The following is a 21,232-nucleotide window of genomic DNA, read 5'->3' as shown; positions in this document are numbered from 1 at the left end:
AACTCATCAACAGTAGTGCATTGTCTATCAGCTAATCAGATTCTCATGTCCTCAGGCAAAGTGCTAAGGGCTTGTTCCATCACCAAAAGGTCTGCCAGACCTTCAAAAGTGGTGACCTGATGTCCAATCACCCACCTATGAAAATAAGTGCTTAGTTCAGCAACATATTCACACACACATTCATCTGCCTTGCTTCTATGCTCACAAAACTTTTTCCTATAAGTTTTAGGTGTTAACTTAAAAAATTCTAGCAAACAGTTCTTTACAACATTATAATTTAAACAGTCAGTATCAGACAGTTTGGAAAGAACAGTTACAGCTTTACCATGGAGTAAGGGGGTGAGGAACCATACCCAGAGCCATTGGTCATTATACTGTTTACATACCCTCTCAAACATATGAATGAAACTATGAAAATTATCCCCCCTCTGTAAATTGTGAAAGAAATTTACTGACCTTTGTTGCTTCTGGGGTTCGGTTACTCCCTTCCCCATTACCTCCATGACTCTGGTGAAGAGCCACCACCTCCTTTTCATGTTGCCTCTGCCACTCCTTCTCCTCAGCTTCTAGGTGTCTCAGTCTCTCTGCTGCTTCTATTTCCAAATGCTTGGCCTTCAACTCAAGTCTCTTTAACTCCAGATGTTTTTAAGTCCTCTGTGGAAAGTTGAGCTGTCCATTTTCTGAGAGTTGTACATCTCCACGGCCAGTCTGATTGTCCTCCTGGTTGCTATTCTCTGATGCAGCTGTGACTAAAGCTGCAATCATGTATGCTTTAGTCAGGTTGGCATGCACCAGTCCTTTAGTCTGGCACATCTCACCAACTGGCTCCTTGTCAGCTTGCCATACTCCTCTGCTGACATGCTTGCCTGCTCTCCCTGACTAACTTAGCTAACAAAAAAATAAAAAAAATAAAACAATTCTGATATGAACTCTGAATGTTTACTGTGTGGCTGATTGAGAGTATAAACACTTTCTGTGACCACTGTACACAAGCTACTGGAATTTAATATCCACACCACTACAAGCCAATTAATATGTGATGTGGCTATTCCACCACTGCCACCAATTAATATGTGATGCCCGCGCATTGGCCAGTAATCAAAGAGCCTCAATCCTCAGCACTAGCACCAGTGAGGGATGTGCACATTAGGAGGATGACAAGTACACACACAGTAAAGTACAATTTCCCATAAGAGCACACAGAGATCACAGTCAGTCTGGGGCTGGTGTCTCCCTCTCTCTCCAGATCCCGAATAAGACTCCACACTGGCACAGCTATAGGGTTTAGATCTCAGCCACATGGCCAAGCTAAGACCTCAAGCAATCTCTATGTCCAACCAGTGCTTTGTGTCCCTGCCCAATTAGGTGAAACACACACACACACACACACACACACACACACACACACACACACACACACACACACACACACATGGGAAAGGCTGAAACAGGTTTACTAGCTATGCCCCCTTCTGCCCAGACTATAAGGTAGTACCAACTACCACCAGCCACCCTTACTTATCGGCTACTATTAAGACTCTTACCAAAGGGTGCCCAATCTTACTGTGTAATGTTACTATTATCTGAATGGTAAGTGTGACCAAGACTTGACGGCTGTTTAGGAGTGGCCTATACAGTGTCACCAAATACATATGCAAGTACTCTAAGAGCTTAAATATCTCTAAACAAACTAGCCACAATTAAAAGCTTTAAATATATTTAATAATAAATAATGAAAGAACAAGATATTACTCCAACAACCTAACACAGTAACTACAGAGTTCAGAATCACAAGAAATATTTTAAAACTTCATTGCAGGACAGTCTCAAATAAATAAAGAAAACATCTAAACTAATATTTACTGTATTTCTATCTATATCTAAGAGAGATTACTGCACCCTGGTTACTTACTATTAGCAAGGCAAGTGCTGATGACAGGATGTTTCCAAGTCCAATGACAAATACAAAATGCACAGACTCACTCCCTGAGATAGTTCTTAAATTAATAATGCACATTACTGCTGGGTTAGCCAGGATGACATCACTATTGTCCCCTATCTTCAGTTCCCAGGGTAACAGAAACTAACAAAATTTTTATCATCTCTGTGGGAGAAGTACATAACTCTCAGAAGTTTGCCTAGAACTAGAAGTTGTAAAGCAATTAACACTTTTACATTTGAAACCTAGTAATTATTTTTGTTTCAAGACAATAGAAAGAAACCTTTAGCTCTAGACATCCTGTCTCCTTGCTGCACTGAAACAAAATCATAAAACACTTTACTTTTCAACTTATTCTCGTGAGGGTTTGCAAGTTAATTCTGTATGTTTCAGCTTCTACCATGAAAACACATTTGCACAGGCACATGGTCCATGTACATTTCTGTTCTTTTCCAGTAGGGCACACTCTGGTTACATTCTTGGAGCTCAGTACATAGCATACAGTTCAACACACACTTCTGCAGCAGTAGTTTAATATACACATAACATATATAACATATAGTTCTCTTACATTTGTAAGACGAGCCTATGGATCATATTAATATTCCCAAATGACATGATTATTTACAAAATTCCAGCTAGCTGGGCTGGCAGTATTTTGGTTTGTCACAGCTATAACTATCATGTGACTATATTTCTCAAATTTAAAAGTCATATCAATCATTGCAAACAGCTAAAGTTAACTTTGAACCTAACACCACTCTTAAGTATTCAACTGCAGTACCACCTTTATCATTCTTATAAGAAAAACGCAGTCCGGGTCTGAACTGTCTGCAAACAGCTAAAGTTAACTTTGAGTATGTGTCAACCTGTTTGAGCCAATATTCATTATCCCCTGGAGAGCACCCTGCTTTGGCTTGTAAGCAGCCCCCCCCCCCCCCACACACACACACACTCATCTTCCATTTTCTCTCTTATTCCCTTCTGTTAGCAAATAGTATCCAAAACTGATAAATACTGTGTGTTTGTTAATTTAAACTGAGACCACAGTAGCCTACTGATACAAGGTTATCCTGTTTTTCCACCTGAGAAATGGTTAAGAAATGACGTACAGTTTCAGAGCAGTCCTTGGTCAGTTCTGATTGTTTCTTAAACACAAAGTTGTTTTTGCTTTGGCTCATTAGCAGCATTACAAAGAACCCTTGTTCTCCCTCTTCACTGTTTATTACCTTACACCAATCCCAAAGTTAATAAATATTACCTGTGGCAGGCACCATTTTTAAAACCACAATCCACTCTACTACAGGCCCCATGAGGAGCTCACTGTCTCTCGAGTAAGTGTTTTACAACTGTATATGCTTATTTATGTTGAATTGTGTTAGACATGTAATATGATTTATGCTTTATTACTGGAAGTTACTATGGCATGCTAGCATTTTGTTTGTCTGCACCAAGTTGTTTTTAGTATAATAGTATGGTCTATTTGCATAGCTGCACCTTGTTCACTAATGTTATTCATGTATATGTGTTGTGTGTAGACAGCTCATACTGGTGTGTACTTATTTCTATTTAATTGTGCTGCTACTGGTGGATAGAATCACATTAGAGACCCAGGACAGAGTGCTGCTCGCTATATTTTTATCTGTGACTGCATAACTGTCAGCTGAGATCCCTTTTCACTGATGTTTTTCCAATTGGCTCAGTATCTGCATATACTAGTAGTTGGTTCAAGCCATATTTTCTTGTATCCACTAGCTATTTGCTCAGTTTGTGTTTTGTAATCTTTATAATATATATTTACCATCTCAAAAGTGCTTACTCCTCTCTGTACTCTTCTTTTCTAGACCTAACACCACTCTTAAGTGTTCAACTGCGGTACCACCTTTAACATTCTTATAAGAAAAGTGCAGTCTAGGTCTGAACTGTCTGCAAACAGCTAAAGTTAACTTTGAGTGTGTGTCTACCTGTTTGAACCAATATTCATTTTCCCCTGGAGAGCAATCTGCTTTGGCTTGTAAGCAGCCCCCCACACACACACACACACACTCATCTTCCATTTTCTCTCTTATTCCCTTCTGTTAGCAAATAGTATCCGTAACTGATAAATACTGTGTGTTTGTTAATTTAAACTGAGACCACAATAGCCTACTGATATAAGGTTATTCTGTTTTTCCACCTGAGAAATGGTTAAGAAATAACTTACAGTTTCAGAGCAGTCCTTGATCAATTCTGATTGTTTCTTAAACACAAACTTGTCTTGCTTTGGCTCATTAGCAGCAGTACAAAAGAACTGCCTGCTCACACCCTTGTTCTCCCCCTCCCCCTTCCCTGTTTATTACCTTAAGCCAATCCCAAAGTTAATAAATATTACCTGTGGCAAGCACCATTTTAAAACTACAACCACCCTTTGAGCACCTCATGCTCGGCTCTGCCACAGAACTTATTAAAACTGCCTGAACTGGGGCACAGATAACTTATAGTTTGTGGGAATACAGGGTACCTACCTGAGTCTCCACATTCACTATCATATGTTCATTTATCAGTTTACTCTGTTACCTGATTGTTTCCAGCCCCCTCATAAGAGCAACTAACAGGGTCTCTACCCGCTTCGCTCCCCACCCTGCCCCCTTTTTCCTCCTGCTCCCAGTGGTCCTACCTTTATTACACTCACAAACCCCTCCCATCTTTCCAATAGCCAACCATGGCACTAAACCCAGCACTACCTCCTCCATCTTCCCACTACTATCCCTCCTCCTCAGCTAACATGTATAGGCATACCTTACCTATGCTCACTGCATGCACTCTCCTTGCATATCTTACATCTTACCAAAACTCCATCATTCCCCCACTCAACCACTACCATTGTACTACTACCCACACCACCACTCATGTCTCACCCCTCACTCAGCTCCCCTCCCACCAACTCAAGAACCATCCATATGCACCCCCCCGCATATTCTAGCAACTATATTACTCAAACATAAAGCATCCCTACAACTTAACATAGTAACCCTCCCACCATACCTATTACCCACAGAGCACAATCATAAAGTTTCCCTAATAAACAAACACATTCAAAAACTGAGAAAACTAATAACCTCATGCATATCAAAACTAGCCCTAAGTGGAGACATCCACCCCAGCCCTGGCCCTACCATCTCCAACCCCAATCCACATGATCAGACTAGAAACCACAACTTCTCCCATATCACAGCCAATAGAAAGCCAAGTGACTTCCTTCTACTAAGCCTAAATATTAGAAGTATATCCAATAAAGTCCATGAACTCCATGCCACCATAGACTTGTACTCCCTAGATATAGTCATCCTGACAGAAACCTGGCTAGAAACTTACATTACCAGTGAGCAAATCCTCCCTATTGGTTACGGCATACTAACAGTAGACTGGCTAAACAAGAAAGGAGGCGGTGTAGCTATAATATTTAAACAGCATCTAAACACCCAGATCTTAAAATCATCAGCTCCACAAAAAGGCAATGAAGAAATAATACATACCAACCTCAAAATAAACTAAAACAAAACCATCAACATAATTGGATGCTACTTCCCACCTGGCCAAAACATCCCTCCACTAGAAAACCTCCTCAGCTGGTCTATCCACCATCTCCCCCAAGAAACTATAATTTTAGGTGATTTCAATATTTACTGGCAATCCTGTCCTGGCAACAATCCAACCCATCATGTAAACCTTCATGGCTTCACCCAACTAGTCCAGTCGCCAACCAGGATAAATAAAAACTCCAGCAAGCACACTACCCTGGATTGGATACTAGTCAGTAAGAGCCCCCAGTCATATATAACAGGCTGCTTATCAGATAGCCTCAGTGATCACTCCCCAACATTCCTACTCAAAAAATACCTATACCAAGCTAAACCTGTCATCTACTGTCAAATACGTAAAAAACTAAACTTTAACCCACTCACATTCATCTCATCCCTCAAAGAATGTAACTGGAATCCTCTAAAGTATCTCAGTCTTGATGATGCAGTTGAATTTTTTGTTACTACCTTCCTGAGCATCCTTAATTACCATGCCCCCGTAAGACTTTCCAGCACCAAAGCACAACCCTCCCCATACAGAAAACCACTAAGTCAGAAATGAAAAACAGGGATAAAGCCTGGGAGCACTGGTTGTTGTTGTCTTTCGGCTTTTCCCGGTTAGGGGTCGCCACAGCAGAACTCCAGTCCACTAATGATTGGCAGTAGATTTTCATGAACGCCGAGGTGCCAGCTGAACGTTCAACCTTCAACGAAGACACGCCCATTTATGCATGTCTTTCGAATGCCCACCCGACCACGGGGAGGACATGCAGACTCCACACAGAAGTCACTCCCTGCACTCCAGCCTAGAATCGAATGGGAGAACCTCTTGCTATGAGGCAACAACGCTACCACTGCTTGCAAAACCAAAAACCCCTCAACTAGACAGAAATTCCTAGAACTACACAATAAAGTCAAAAAGCTAATAAAACAGGACAAATTCCAATACTACCAGTCTGCCCTAGACTCTTCCCAACACAGCCCTAAACAATTCTGGTCCTCTATAAACTCCATCTTCCACCCAGGTAAAGTCAGTACCCCTCCTCCGAAAATATTGCTACCTCATTCAACACACACTTCACACAAACCATACTATCACTAGCTAAACAACACAACCCCCCTCCCCTCCAACCCACACCTTCAACTAGTAATCTCCCCACTGCCTTCTATTTTTCTCCTGTACCTACCTCTAACATAAAAAAACTCTTAACTAAACTTAAGCCCACCAAATTAGCAGCAGACAACCTCCCAAGTGAATACCTACAAATCGCAGCTGATGCTCTGGCCTACCCAGTATCCATCTTGATTAACCAATCTCTGTCAGAAAGTTACGTTCCCACACTATGGAAAGTATCACATATAATTCCCCTCCACAAAGGCGGCCCCTCCACAGAACTAACCAATTACCACCCCATAGCTATTCTCTCTACACTCTTCAAAATACTAAAGAGATTCATTCACTCTCAGGTCTCAGACTACCTCCTTACTAACAACCTCCTTTCCAATACTCAGCATGGTTTCCGACCAAACCATAGCACCACCACTGCCTTACTCTCCTTTACTAACACTATTCTTCAGCATAAAAACAATGGCTATCTCTCCTCTGCTACTTTTCTAGACCTATCTAAAGCATTTGACATGGTCCCACACAAACAACTCATCTCTGTCCTCAATAACCTATCCTTCTCTCAATCAGTCACCAACTGGTTTTAGAATGACCTGTCTGACAGCCAACAATCTGTTGTGTGGCAGAATGACATATCTCCCCAACTACCTGCCTCTATAGGGGTTCCCCAAGGATCCATCCTTGGACCCCTACTCTTCTCTATTTTCACCAATAATCTAGCCTCTGCCACCAAACATGACACACTCATACAATACGCAGATGACTCAACCATCATCTGCTCAGCCCAGTCCCTACCCAAACTGCAAAAAGTCACACGGGAAGCCTTTTCCTCTGTTGAAACTTGGTTATCTGACGCCCAATTAATACTCAACCCAAACAAAACTAAACTACTCATCTTCCAACCCACCAAACATACTCAAAACAACTCTCACTTTAACATCACAGCAAAAGACAACACCACTATACACCCAACAGAACACACCAAATTGCTAGGAGTGGAAATAGACAATAAACTAAAATTTGACATTCACATATCCATGACCCATAAAAAAATCCACAAAAAACTAGGAGCGTTATACAGAAATAAGCAACTTCTCATCAAAGCAGCAAAGATTTCAGTAGCAAATTCCCACCTTATCTCCACCCTACTTTATGCCTCTCCAATATATACCAACCTAAGGCAATGCAATCTAAACAAGCTAGAGTCCTGCTAGAACAAAATTGCCAAATTTGCCACAGGGGCATCCTACCATAGTCACCACTGTCTCTCTTGCTGAACTGGGCTGGCTTGAACTCCCTCACCTCCTTCAATGGTATCAACTCACACTCACCCACAAACCATCCACTAAATGTCCCATCCCTACAGAATCTACTCCAACCCTATCACACCACCAGACCACTAAGATCCAGCAACAAAAATCACTTGCAGATCACTAAAGCCAATAACTCTGCTGGTGAAGCACTATTCTTTTGCACCATAGCCAAATTATGGAACTCCCTCCCACAATTACTTCTGTACCATCATGCACCCACTTCAAAACTTTAATAACAGCGCACCTAAAAACATGCTGGCTATGCTCTTGCAACTCTCACTCTAAGACCACCCACCTCATCCAACCACTACCTTTCTTTCCACCCCACTAACTACCTTGATTATAGCAAGCTCGGATGCTCATAAGCCTACTACTTATTATACAGCAGGAACTTCTTATTGTAACAATTGTTAATGTCTGTTATGTACTTCACATATAAAGATTCTAGTTGTCTACTGATGTACTATGTTCTTCATCTGCAACTATGTTTGTAATTAATTTCTATGTTAATCAAATTGTTAATCGCTATGTAAATCCAATGTAACTACTGTCCGTATATTTTAACTGTGGAGCTTTTCTCCCCGGGCCTCAGCTGGAAATGGACCTACCTCCAGTCAGACACTCCTGGTCAACAAATGTAAATAAATAAAAAATAAATAATGTCAACACCTAATGTCCCCATCTGTGACTACAACCTATGTAAATATATATATTTCAATACATATTTGATTTGTAGTTATATTTGTATGAATTCTTTTTCTTAATGCTCAATTTTATTTACTGCCTACTTTGAACATGATTTATATTTGCAACTGCTTTGTAATGCTTAATGTTTACCAGTCATGTTATTCTTTTCTTAATGTAGTCAATTTTTAATTGAATATCCATAATTTTTGTTTGTATTACACTGAAGCTTTTCTTCTAGGGTTTCCACTGAAAATAGCTCAGTTGGACCAACCCAGTTAGTAAACATCAAATAAATAATTAAATGTGGAAATATGTACAATATTTATAGTATTTACAGGGTGGGGTTCTCTTGGCAGATTGACACCTCTGTGTAATACTTGTAAATATTCCCGTTACAGTAAGTCTACAAACCTACAACAACTTATTTACTGTTGCAAAAGTAATTTCAGGCAATTTCTTCAAGTTTATATTCCCATACCTCTCAATCTTTTAACACAAGAAATCTGGGCAAAAACTTGATGTAATGGGGGGATAAATACCCCAAAATAGTGACATATTTTAAATACTGCTTCTATAAACTTAGAAAGTTGCCAGAATAACAGGATTTGTGATGGCATGCATTTTCTGGGGTCTACATTAGTTTGCCGAAATGTCTTTTCAGTGAACATGGATTCATCGACCCTCATTCAGTGAAAATCACTTCTGTGATTTGCTGAATATTTCCAGGGCAAGGAAATACTTGCCACACAGCACAACTTTGCCCTTTTCTCCACTATAGTGTGATCTCGGAGTTGGTATATATAGTTAGGGGTGTGTGGAGGTGCAGCTCCCATATCAGAGGGGTGTGGGGTGCAAAGCCCCCCACATAGGTGGGTTCAATTTAGCTAGATGTGGGTCTGTTCTGCTGTGGGGTGAGTATTTCTTTGCCCTGAGAGTATTCAGTGAATTGCAGAAGTGCTTTTCACTGAATGAGGGTCTCTGAATCTGTGTTCACTGCAAAGACATTTCGGTGAACTAATATGGACCTCATTTAATGAATTATATAAAGTCTGAAATAGTGGCTTCCGTGATTTGCCAGAAAACCATTTTGTGAGGAACAGACTAAAAATATGAGGCAAAAATCTGGACATTATGTGAACATCTGGATAGTTGAGAGGTATGGTGTGTTCTCTCAGTTTAACTTTGAAACCATCCAGTGTTATTTGAGAACATATTTCTCCCGATAGCTGATTTCATGTTTATGGCCCAAGTTTAGTAAAGGCCCTTTTCTCTGTGGTAGTGCCAAAACATGTTCTCATCAAAGTAATGCAGTCGTCCTGATTTCCTCTCAGTGAGTATGATGGTTATCTTATTTGTAAACTTAATTTTAGTGGAGGACATTGACCCAACATGATCATTTTCAAAAACTGAGTTCTGGGTAGCATTGCAGCTGATGACATTTGATTTTAAGACATCATGTACACATTTTAAGACATCTACCTTTGTTTACATATAGATCCTAAGGTGATTCAGTAATCCACTTTGAGACACACAAAGGATTGTTGCCACAGCATAAAATGCCAAAACACAAATGCATTTTAATGTGAAATGATCAAACTGCATTATATTCAATGGAAAAAATGCAGTTTAACCAAGACCAGACAGAACACGTATAACATTTTTGGAGTAGGGCAAGCTTCTATGCCTCTCACCCAATAAGTTAAATATACTAACTGAATGGTCACACAACTGCAAACAAAGTGCAAGGGCCACCTGTATTCAATGTCTATCCTGCTCCATTATTAAGAAATTACAATTGCAAATCAGTCAAGATTAAACTGCAGTAGCACTTCAGCAAGTCACGACCATTTCACATGCATCAAGCAAGAGTGAAACTTAACTGAAACACAGATCAAATGACAGTTTTAACTCAAAAATATAATAACACCATTTGTTGAAATCTTAATTCAGTTTTGTAGCAGTTCTGAATTCTGAGACTTGAAAATGTGATTCCTAGAAGAGTGAGAGAAAAATGGGGGCTTAATGTACCAAGTATAAGACCACTGTGTATGTAAGAGTATTGCCTTTTCCATTTGGAGGATACAGGAAAGTGTGCCTTCCTGCAAAAAATTACTTTAACAAAGAATAGTGGTTTATTGACATAGACTATTCTTTAGTTTTGTTGTTTTTCTTCTAAATTCTAGGACTCACAGTAATAGGTTTCAAAATTACAATAGAGAACCTTCCGATTTAAATGACTCTAAACATGATTTATTTATTTTATTTATTTTACATTTACATTTGTTTACCAGGAAAGTCTGACTGGAGAAATTGTCCTTTTTGAGTTGAAACCCAGAGAGAAAAGCTCCACATTTATAAATAACCATAATATACATATACAATGTACAGATACAAATATTGATTATGTCAAGAAAAAGTAGAGAAGATTTTGTATCACGGACCAGTTCCTTTTTCTAGTGAACAAGTTGTTGCATCTTTCGGCTTTTCCCGGTTAGGGGTCGCCACAGTGGAACTCCGGTCCGCTAATGATTGGCAGTTGATTTTACGTACCGAGTTGCCAGCCCTGACGCACAACCTTCAACGAAGGAACGCCCATTCACGCATGTCTCCACGCAGAAGACGCTCTAGCTGAAAGTCGAACCAGACAGCGTCTTACTGTGAGGCGACAACGCTACTGCAGCACCACCACCGCAGATTTTCTAGTGAACAGGTAAACAGTAAAATTGCTGTCAGTCAAAAATATGTCTATTATTTTATTTAACATTTGTTTACTGGGAGTATCCAGCACCACCACTGCGGATTTTCTAGTGAACAGGTAAACAGTAAAATTGCTGTCAGTCAAAAATATGTCTATTATTTTATTTATTTATTTAACATTTGTTTACTTGGAGTATCCAACTGAGACACAGCCCATTTTCAGCAGAGCCCTGGGGAGAAAAGCTCCATAGGTAATAACAAACAAAAAAACTACATACATATAAGAACACATTTACATTGGATCGGATCATATTGAGTAAAATATGACAGCAATATGCATGGTATATGATACAGAAGTGTAATAAACAAAGGTTACATATTGATACATTATTAGATGCACTTACTTACTAAGCTGGGCATTAATCCCTACATCACCCGATGGGTTGCCAACTGGCTTACTGACAGAACCCACACTTTAAAAGTAGCCAACTCCAAATCCAGCTCCAGACAAGTGACAAGTGGAGTACCTCAGGTTTCAGTCCTGGGACCGCCCTTGTTTGGCATCTACTTATCTGAAGTACAGGACAACACTAAGGGACTCTGGCTAACAAAGTTCACAGATGACTGCAAACTGGGAGCACTTATTGAATCCCCAAATTATGTGGATATTCTACAAAAGGGCCTTACGGAAACAGATGCTTGGTGCCAGAGCCATGGGGTCAAGCTCAATGCCAAGAAATGTATAGTTATCCCCTTTGGGAAAAACATGCACCCATGAATTAGCACATAGGTGGCAGTACACTAAACGTGGAAAGTGTGATAAGAGACTTAGGGACACAGGTGGACAGTGTGCTCACCTTAAATAACCACATCGCCAAAACAGTCAGGAAAGCCTTCTATGTGGCACACCTCATCACTAAGAACTTTTCATCCAGAAAAAAGGAGGTCATTGTGCCACTGTACTCATTCCTCATTAGACCCATTATAGAATACAATGCCCCATTTGGTATGTACCTTTCAAGACATCTCTAACAACTGGAAAGGCCACAGAAATGCCTCACTAAAATTATCACAGGCTTAAAGCAGATGCCCTATGCTGACCATCTAAAAAAAACTCCAGCTGTACTCTGTCACATATCGTCCACTCAGAGGTGATCTCTGCTTAAAATACAAGGCCATGTCAAATCCAGAGTTGATGGACATGCTACACTTAAAGAAATCTCAGTCTCTCAGAGCCACATACTCCATAGGTTCATAGGTTCATAGGTTTATACTAGGCTATCTGCCCTAAGGCATTTATAAGCCTAGCCCAAATTTTTGTGGCTTACGCCACCCCTTATATGAAAAAATACTGTGCCCATTAGTTTGTTGTGCCTCTGTCCAGCAGTGACACAGAGATGATTCCTGGGATAAACCTACGATCTCCCATCCACAGGTCAAGATTTCTCTTGAACAGAGCCAGCGAGGTGCTCTGCCTCACATGGACCGGGATTTTATTCCACAGCATAGGGAGTCTCTGAGTGATAAATCTATCCCTCCAGCACGTCCTATTTATATCCGTGCTAAGGTTTAAGTCACTTACTCTAGTGGTTTTGGTGGATATGGATTTTTTGAGGTGGAGCATGTCCATTAATTCCGGGTTGGACATGGCCTTGTATGTCAGGTACATGTCACCTCTGAGCAGACAGTATGCAACTGAATAGAGCTGGAGGTTCTTCAATCTGGCAGCATATGACAGATTTTGGAGTCCCTTTATCCTTTTGGTGAGGAACTTTTGGGGTCTCTCCAATTGCTGCAGATGTCAGGTGCGATACATCCCGAATGGGGCATTGTACTCAATCATTGGTCTGATAAGTGAAGAGTACAGGGGAACAATGACCTCACTAGATCTGGATGTGAATCCCTTCATGATCAGGTGGGCAATGTAGAAGGTCTTTCTAACCACTTTAGCAACGTGAGTGTCAAAAGAAAGGCCACTGTCAACCTGGGTCCCCAGGTCCCTGATAACCTCTTCTGTGCTTAGTGGATTGCCACCTATATGGTAGCTTGGGGTTACCTTGTTTTTCCCGAAGGGTATGACTATACATTTTTTGGCGTTTAACTTCAGGCCATGGCTCTGGCACCAGCTATCTGTTTCCATGAGTCCCTTCTGAAGGATATCCATGTCCGATGCACTTTCCACTATGGCCAGTTTGCAGTCATCTGCAAACTTTGTCAGCCAAAGTCCTCCCATGTTGGCCTGTACTTCTGAGAAGTAGATGCCGAACAATAAGGGGCCAAGGACCGAGCCCTGTAGGACACCACTTGTGACCGGCTTGGAGTCTGACATAGCGCCAGCAACTCTAACCCTGTGGGTTCTGTCCTTAAGCCAGTTTGCAACCCATCTTGTGACATATGGGTTTACATTTAAGCTGGTAAGTTTTTCTACAATACCCGAGTGGGGTATTGTGTCAAAGGCCTTTGCAAGGTCAAGGTAGGCTGTATGGACTGCCTTTCCTCATCAATGGCCTTGGTGACTGTTTCAAGAAGTCAACCAAGTTCAAAAGGCATGATCTGCCCTTGACAAGCCAAACTGGGTCGGGTCCAATGTCTGCAAGTCCCCTATATCTTTGTTTATGAGCTTCATTATGATCCTCTCCATAGCTTTGCAGACTAGACTTGTTAAGCTTATGGGCGGTAATTACCAGGGTCCATAGAGGCACCGCCTTTGTGGAGTGGGACCACAGTTGCCGAACGCCACTCCTTGGGCACGTATCCTGTGGTAAGGCTGAGATTAAACAGCTGCCTTATGTGCGGGTTTAATTCCTCATTTAGCTCATGTAGCACACAGCCGGGGACACCATCCGGTCCCATTGATGCTGTGTTTTTAGCTTTAGAGAGAGCAGCTTTCACCTGCGCATTTGAGATGTCTGGGAGGCTACACTCTGCTGGGATAGTTATCTCTCCTTTAGGGGGGTGAGGGGGGTGAAGTTTGCACTGAACCTGTCTGCCAGTATGTTGGCAATGTCTGTGGGTTCAGTGATTTTTGTATCATTTTGGACTAATTCTGAGCATATCTGGGAGTTTCCACCCAGGTTCCTAACATGAAAAAGGCCTTATGATTGTCCTTTGAATCCATGGCAATTTTTCTCTCAAAATTGGCCTTAGTTGATTTTATGAGTGCTCGTATTTTTTTACTAATAATGATCAGGGGTGACTTCCCTTTTATGGATTTTGTTCTATCATGTAATAGCTTTCTCCTCTTATTGTAAAGTTTGTTAATGGCTGGGGTCCACCAGACTGGACGTTTGCCCTTTGTGGAAAGAGTCTTGGTTTTATTTGGGATTGCCTGATCCATGCAGTCCTGGAGGTGTTCATAGAAGGCATTTGTAAGGGCTTCCGCAGCTTGGGTTGTGGTTTCCACTGGCTCAGGGGCCTTGAAGGATACCACACCAGTCTTGAGTAGTGTGAAGTTTGCTTTAGAGAAGTTCTTCACTGTGGTCTTTTTGTTTGAGGTGGGGGCGGGATGTGGATTTCCAGTGAGATTAGTTTATGATCAGATCTCACCAATGAGGGATATACTTCCGGTGTGGAGCATTTTGTCCCCATGTTTGTGATAATGAGATCTAGTATATTTTCTCCTCTCATGGGAACAGTGACTAGCTGTTCCATGGCATTTGAATTTATGAACTCCAGGAACTGTTGGGCTAGAAAGTTAGGGCTTGAGTAATGTTCCCAGTCTATATTCGGGTAGTTGAAGTCACCCAATATGATGGTGTTTGGAGATACATTTATACCCTCCAGTGTCTTCAGGAAGGCTGTGTGGGGTTCCTGAGTTTGAGAGGGTGGCCTGTAGCATGCTACAATTTGTAGAGCAGTTTTGCCTATGGTTAGTTGCACCTGGATGGTTTCCGAGCTTGCGTTGCCACCAACCTGGAGGTGTGGGTATCCTTTATGAATATGGATACACCCTCCTTTTGTGGTGTGGTCCGGGTTTTGGGGCCGGAACGCATGATATGAGGTAAAACCTAATAGTGCCGGGGTGCTCTCAGGAGCCTTGAACCAGGTTTCAGTTACAGCACAGACATCGATGTTCTCCATACTGAGAAGGGCCTCGAGTGCGTGCATTTTGAGATTTAGACTTCTGGCATTGAACAGCATTACCGTCAGTTTCTTCCAATTTTTGTTTTCTAGGGTGGTAGGTTTAGAATTTGACCCTTGCCTAAAAAGGCACTATGGGGGTGGCAACAGCCTTAGCCAATATCCGGAATCCCAGGGGTGACAGGTGCAAGCCATCCCTTGTGAAGCAGCATGGCTTGTCAAGCATGTCATCCCAGGCAGACAGACACTGGATCCCCTTTGAATGACACCAGACATTAAGCCAATTGTTAAAGCTGATCATCTTGTCTATATATTGTGGCATCATTCTTGGTGAAGGAAGGATACTGCTCAGGGTCAGGGTCATACCTGCCTGGGCTACATAATCAGAGAGCTCCTCTATGTCTCTTTTCATGTAGTCCAGGGAGGTACGTCTCAGGTCGTTCACACCAGCATGGACAATGACTGTGTCATATTTGTACTTGCCATGGAGTGACCAGAGTGCTTGTGTTATGTGGTGGATTCTAGCACCTGATAGGCAGCTTACTGTGACCCTCTCCTTGTTCAGCCTGGTGAGTGGGACATCAGTGTGTCTGACTATGGAGTCACCTATGACAAGTATGTTTGGTGTTGTATTTGGCCTTAAGGGCTGTGATTGCTTTGCACACTGCTTTTGTGGTTTATGTGTTGCTTGTGGGGTGTCTTGAGGTAGTTGTTTGGGTGTCTGCTTTGGAGGCCTCTGCTGTTTAGGTAAATTTTTACTCAGAGCCTCCGAGTATGTCTTTGTGTGTTTATGTGTTTGATTCAGTGGTGTGGTAGCATTATGTGAGGCTGGTTTTGTGGTGTGTGTAGTTGCCTTCTCCTCCTGTCTGGTCTTGCCAGTCCTGAGTTGAGAGAGCTCAGCCTCCAGTTTGGCTAAATAGCTGCATCTCTCGCAAGTATTTGTGTTATGTGGGAGGAGGAGAGGGTTGTATGTGTACATGAGGCAGTTATAACATTGCCTCAAGATTCCCAGATTCACCAGCTGGACCAGAGAGGAGATTGATAACTGACCTTTGGACATGCTAGAATAATATTGGGAATTCCTTAATAATTGAAAACAAGGGCCAGTGGGGAGTGAGGGTGTAGTGCTTTTAATTTTTAGTGCTGACTTATATAATTGCTTTAGTGAGCAAGTGCCAGGTAACTTGAGTGCAATGTGTTACAAGTAACTAAATGCAAAAACGACAAACAGTAACTTTCTTTCAAGTGAAACAAGGAACTAGTACAGTAAGCAATGCAGGGATCTAAACCTTGTCATCACAATGAACAAAACATGCTGGAGGGATAAGTTCCTGACCCAGAGACTCCCCAGACTCTGGAACAGATTGCGCATACATGTCAAGCAGAGCACCTCATTTGCCCTCTTCAAAAAGAACCTTGACGATTGGATGGGGGATAGGTAATTCACCCCGGGGATCACATCAGTTGCCCTGCTAGACAGGGGGTCCAGGGAAGTAAATATTGTGGGACTAAATAGTCAGGAAATTGTTATGGCTAGGCTTGTATAGGCCCTAGGGCCGATAGCTTAGTACCAATCTATGAACCTATGAATTACAATCAATAGTTGAAGTGTGTAGTAGATACATGGTATATGATACAGAAACGTAATAAGCAAAGGTTACACATTGATACATTATTAGATACAATTACAATCTGTAGTTGAACTGGGTAGTAGATACATGGTATGTGATACAGAAGAGTAATAAGCAAAGGTTACACATTGATACATTATTAGATACAATTACAATCAGTAGTTGAACTGGGCAGTAGATACATGGTATGTGATACAGAAGAGTAATAAGCAAAGGTTACACATTGATACATTATTAGCTGCAATTACTCAATAGTTGAAATGTGCAGATTACATACAGACACCAATTTAGCCCGTAGGGTTATCAGTGGACATATTCTGTAAAGTGATAGTGCAGCTTGAAAGTGGAAGTAATGGAAGAGCTAGGAAGACTCTGAAGATAGGTGGATTTGGTTAGTAGAGCAAGTATTAATTAATAAAATTAGTTAAGGAGGGCTAATGGGTGTGAGGAGAAGAGCAGACAAAGCAAGCAAAGCCAGATAAGGTAGAGTAAGAGAAGTAGGTTAGTTATGAAGGGGGGTGGGTATGGGAAAGGAGGAAAGGAAGTCAATCAGTCAGTTTAGTTACATATGATGGACATGGTATAGTACTAAAGTGGTGGAGTTAGCTATTGATAAATTGGTAATAGCAGGAAGGTTTAGTCAAGACTTTTCAGGACAGTTTCCCCTCTTACTGCCTCTCTGCTGCCTGTGTCCCAGACTTTCTATGTCTTTCCTTCCTTATCTATGTATGTTTGCACATATATATGTATGTGTCTATGTTATCCATCTATTATCTATTTATCTATCTATCTACCTATCTGTCTGTCTATCTATCTATCTATCTATCTATCTATCTATCTATCTATCTATCTATCTATCTATCTGTCTGTTTGTCTATCTATCTAGCTATCTATCTATCCATCCGTCATTCATTCTATCTATCTATCAATCTATCTATCTATCTATCTATCTATCTATCTATCTATCTATCTATCTATCTAGCTATCATCTATCATTTATTTATTTTTGCAGGTTTATCTGATTTATTTTTCTTGCTGTCACTTCTACTTCCTCCTTGCTACCTTTCTTTTTTATGTTTTATTTTTTAATATAATTCTGTTGTTAATTATGATACAATAGTGTAATATAACATATTACTCTGTAACTCCAGTTAACATGTTTATTTATGTAAATGATTTGAAAGTGACAATTTGTCAGTCCTACTGAATACAGGGTTAACTTAATTTTCAGGGATGTGTGGAGAGGGGTTAAAGTTCCGAAATAAAACAAGTGCACATACAAATATTTGGTTAAAGTGATTCCAGTTTTCAGTATCATTAGGAATGTTTATAGTTATGTAAATTAAGATTACACAGGTCATCACACTTTTGAATGGAGGCCCCAACATACTGACTCACTGGCGGAATGCATACTGTCAAAAACTGGGGATTCCACCTCTACCAGTAGACCAGTTACTAGTTGTGTACCACAAAGATCTGTGCTGGGCTCTCTACTATTTGGAACCCATTTTTCAGAAGTGCAGGTGAAAGTAGATGGCTTGGGGCTTAAAAAGTTCACTGATGATTGCAAATGGGCACAATCATTGAGTCTCCAAACAATGTTAACATCTTACAAAAGGGGCTAACACACACACATCACTGGTGCCAAAGCCATGAACTAAAACTAAACACAAAAAGTACATTATTATCCCCTTTGGCAAAGAAGTCCCTCCAAATTACAATATTGACAGCACACCCTTAAGCTCAAACCCAGTGGTGTGAGATTTCAGAACACAGGTTTCTTAGCAATCTAAACTTCGATCACCATGTGTCCACAGCGGTAAGGAAAGCCGTCTACTTTGCGCATCCCATAAGTAAGAGCATCATATCCAAGACTAAAGATGTTATAATTCCTCTGTAATCGATGCTCATCAGACAACTGATAGAGTACAACACCTCTTTTGCATGTACCTCACCAGACACCTGCAGCAGCTGGAGAGACCACAGAGGTTTCTCATCAAGAAAATTCAGGGCTTGCAAAACATAACCTACATGGAAAGAAAGAAATACCTGTCACTGTACTCTGTATCCTACAGGCTGCTGAGAAGCAACTTGTGCCTGGCCAACAGAGCAGTCTCTGACCCTGCCTTAATGGAAATGCTGCACATGCACAAATCAAATGGGACAAGAATCACTAACTCCAGGGATCTCAACCTAGCCTGTGACATTAACAGAACATGCTGGAGAGACAGATATATCTCTCAAAGGTTGCTGATCCTGTGGAATAAACTCCCAATTCACATTAAGCAGAGATCCTCAATAACCTTATTCAAGTGCAACCTAGACAAATGGAATAGAGTCCGTAAATTCAGCACGTGGGTTGCATCTATGTCTGTCATGGACAGGGGCAGTTGGTGCTCATGATAGAGTCACTCAGCGAGCAATGACCATATAACCAAGCTCAATTAGGGAACATGGGTATAACATGGCTAGGCTTGTAAAGGGCTTGGGCCATTAGCCTAGTAACCTCCTATGAACCTGTGAAACTATGAACTTCTCAACCTGCAGACACTGAAAATAGGAACAAATGCCCTTAAAAATAGAAGCATCCAGCTGAAAATATGGACATCTACTTACCATAAAATGTGAATGCTAAACAGCACATTAGTCTTCCCACTTCTATTAGTAATGTGGGATACTACTCAGAAACATGTTTAAAAAGCAGAGCGTGACAAAAATGATGGAAAAATATAAGCGCACTATCAAGAAGACAGTATAGAATCTATAGACTTTAAATTAAATACATTTCAAAATTCTACGATATAAAGTAATTTATTTTTGCTGAAGAAAGAGGGAGATTTATTTATTACTCTTTGTTGTCCGGGTGGGAGACTTAAGATGGTATTTATGCTACTAGGGTAAATTTGGCCAGGGCATCACAGAACTTCCCCTAACTGTTGACACAAATATATACAGAGGAAATGCTAATGCTACTCAGAAAGCAGTCCTGCAGGGTAATTCCAAAAGTAAAATACGTTCTTAGGTTCACTTGAAAGTTGTGCAGCTGTGGGTGCCAGTATTTTAGGGATTACTGGTAAACTAAATAATGCAACTTCATTTGCATTTCTGTAACATTACACTGCTTGTCTGGCAAATGACAAACACCAAATTAAATTGTAAAAACATTTTTTTTTCTTTTCAGGGTATATTTTACAAAAAACCTTTTGGATGATGATGTGGGATTTATTCACAAAGAATATATAAGCACAAATGCTGTAGCTCTACAGAACTTGGTTAACAAGTCTAGCATAGCAGGTACTTACCGAGCAAACATCCTGAAAGATTCTGTACTCAGGGCTACAGTTACTGGAACACTGTGAATTACACTTGTCAGGTGTTTTGCACGCAGGCCTGGTGTCTGTGATCTGCAGGATAGTAGTATCACTTTGTGTACCGTTTCAGTTTTTATATGGTTGTGATGAAAGATGTTTGTCATTTGTCAGCCAATCAGTGTAATGTTATAGAAATGCAAATAAGTTCATATTATTTAATTTATAGATAATCCCTTAGACAAAGGCACGCACACATGCAAACACACACCCTTTCAAATGTTTCTTTACTGTTTCTTAGGTCTGAAAAATGTATGTTCCTTGTGTAGCCTTCACAATATTTTTCAGCTCTGGATATATATATATATATATATATATATATATATATATATATATATATATATATATATATATATAAACAGGCTTTAGAGGAACATCCGTGGGTACACAACCTACTCAGACCCCTCCTCTGCCCTCTGGCATCCAATCCTAAGATATATATACATATATATATATATATATATATATATATATATATATATATATATATATATATATACATATATATATATATATATATATATATATATATATATCTATGGAAGTTCACTGATGTGAGACTGAATACCTGCCACATCTTCAGCATACACTCTGAAGCAAAGAAGGTGTGTTTGAACTAAAGGTTGCATAATACAAAGGGGTGAAAGTCATTCTGGTGTGCATTCAGTCCCTACTAACAAGCCATCAGTTGCTTTCACAGTGGGTCATGGATAGCACTCTGTCAGGAAATACAGCAAACCTTCAACAGCTGTCATACTTAGGCAGTTGCTTTTATCCTGTGCAGCAAGGAGCCATTGATAACTCAGCACTGCTACCTGCTTGTTGTCCTAC

The 21,232-nt window shown here is 40.6% G+C and overlaps 1 protein-coding gene across 3 annotated transcripts in view; it reads right to left on the bottom strand.

The window, feature by feature from the left end:
• Window positions 1–20,523, bottom strand: part of LOC122798611 (GATA zinc finger domain-containing protein 4-like) — a 403,508-nt gene extending 382,985 nt beyond the window's left edge. For all 3 annotated transcript variants that reach the window (XM_044067689.1, XM_044067690.1, XM_044067691.1), the window contains exon 1: window positions 20,336–20,523. In XM_044067689.1, coding sequence (XP_043923624.1) covers window positions 20,336–20,508 — 173 coding nt within the window. In that variant the 5' untranslated portion in view covers window positions 20,509–20,523. The remainder of the gene's footprint in view (window positions 1–20,335) is intronic.
• Between the last annotated feature and the right edge of the window lie 709 nt (window positions 20,524–21,232).

This window comes from Protopterus annectens, chromosome 3.part1 (assembly GCF_019279795.1).
Source record: "Protopterus annectens isolate FY-2018-M chromosome 3.part1, PAN1.0, whole genome shotgun sequence".
Classification (NCBI taxonomy): Eukaryota; Metazoa; Chordata; order Ceratodontiformes; family Protopteridae; genus Protopterus; species Protopterus annectens.
The sequence above is the reverse complement of the archived record's forward strand: the minus strand, read 5'-3'. Positions and strand labels throughout refer to the sequence as shown.